Source organism: Mus pahari, chromosome 5, assembly GCF_900095145.1.
Source record: "Mus pahari chromosome 5, PAHARI_EIJ_v1.1, whole genome shotgun sequence".
Lineage (NCBI taxonomy): Eukaryota > Metazoa > Chordata > Mammalia > Rodentia > Muridae > Mus > Mus pahari.
Window position 1 is genome coordinate 151,870,084 of NC_034594.1, and position 1,521 is coordinate 151,871,604.

The 1,521-nt window shown below is 45.4% G+C and overlaps 1 protein-coding gene across 1 annotated transcript in view; it reads right to left on the reverse strand.

The window, feature by feature from the left end:
• Positions 1–68: 68 nt before the first annotated feature.
• The window catches only part of LOC110321491 (kinesin-like protein KIF28P), a 48,966-nt gene continuing 47,513 nt past the window's right edge, over positions 69–1,521 (reverse strand). The window contains exon 23 of the mRNA XM_029538486.1: positions 69–599. Within this exon, the coding sequence (XP_029394346.1) occupies positions 444–599 (156 nt within the window). The 3' untranslated portion in view covers positions 69–443. The remainder of the gene's footprint in view (positions 600–1,521) is intronic.

Consider the following 1,521-nt stretch of genomic DNA (forward strand, 5'->3'; position numbering starts at 1 on the left):
TTTCTTTCTTTCTTTCTTTCTTTCTTTCTTTCTTTCTTTCTTTCTTTCTTTCTTTCTTTCTTTCTTTCTTTCTTTCTTTCTTTCTTTCTTTCTCTTTTTTGTTTTTCAAGAGAGAGCTCTGTGTAGTCCTGGCTGTCCTAGAAGTCACTCTGTAGACCAGGCTGGCATGTAACTCATAGGGATCCACCTGCCTCTGCCTCCCAAGTGCTGGGATTAAAGGCGTGTGCCACCACCACCTGGAAGTTTTTTCAGGATTTTTAAATCCAGTTAAGGCCCAGTGTGGCAGCAGCTCAGGTCTGTGATCCCTGTACTGGGGCTGAAGGTACAGAGGCGAGCTAAGGCAATTCCGGTCCACAGCAAGTCCTTGTTGGAAAAGAGGCACGTGGTACATCTGTGAAGCTCACTAAGTCACAGCGTGTGTGCAATGTTCAGCTGGCTCATTTTCACTGTTGGCTGGGCAGTAGATACTCTTTCTTCCTCTTTACTATGACAGCAACGTCGGCTTTTAACTTATGTAAACTGGATTCAAGCATGTCCTCCAAGTCCTTTAGCATCTGTGACTGCTGATGCACAAATGGTCGAAGCATTTGATCATCTTCCTACAAAACAGAAAGGCAGTAGACTTCTTACGACTGGAGTAAAAATACAAATACTTTGTACCTGTGAGTCAGGTGTCCAGTAAACGTGCCCACGTGGCTGAAGAACTGCATGGGAACGTTATGCTCAGTCAGTGGTGACTGGCTGACTTCAGGAAGGCCGTGTGAATCTACTGAGATTGAATACCACAGTCCACAGTTGCAGATTGGAATGTTCTAGGCTTTCAGCACTGTAGATGTGCTGAGGCCTGCACAAGGACTCCCAGATGGACGAGTTTGCTGATGCATTTCCTCCGCAGTGGAAACAAGTCCCCCGAGAAGGGACTTGGAGTAGCAGTGACATCAGCAGAGGGGGAGGGTGCAGACAGGTGACATTTGCTCTCTAGTTTGTTTCCTGTGTTGTTTCGAGGTCTGCCTGTTGGGATCCTTTGCCCATTGCTTTCCCCCAATGAGTTTTCCAGGTTTCCGGTTTCACATTTGAAAGGTCATCATTTGTATATTCTGAGCAGGAATACTTGATGTTAATTATGGGCTAGCAGTGGGGAAGTTTTAACTTTAGGGCACTTTGGCTTTTAGAGTGAGGGGGTGTTCATCCAGTTAAACTCCATGAGGATATCCCCAAATTAAACAAACAAACAAACAAACAAACCTAAAACGTTTTAGATAAGGGACAGTTAACCTATGCTACAAATTGGCTTGTCAGGCCATGCTTATTTCAACGTTCAGAGGCCTTGAGGAGCCTTGGGTCAGTCTCAGTTGTTCATAAGGAGCAGTCCACCTTGGCTTGTTGAGACAGCTCAGTCATGAAGCTCACTGAGTAGTTTAGGCTGACCGGCCAGTGCCTGCCTCTCCCCAGGACTGGGATCTGACATACTCACTGCCCACTTGGGCTTTTTTTTTTTTTTTTTTTTTTGGTTTTTTTCAA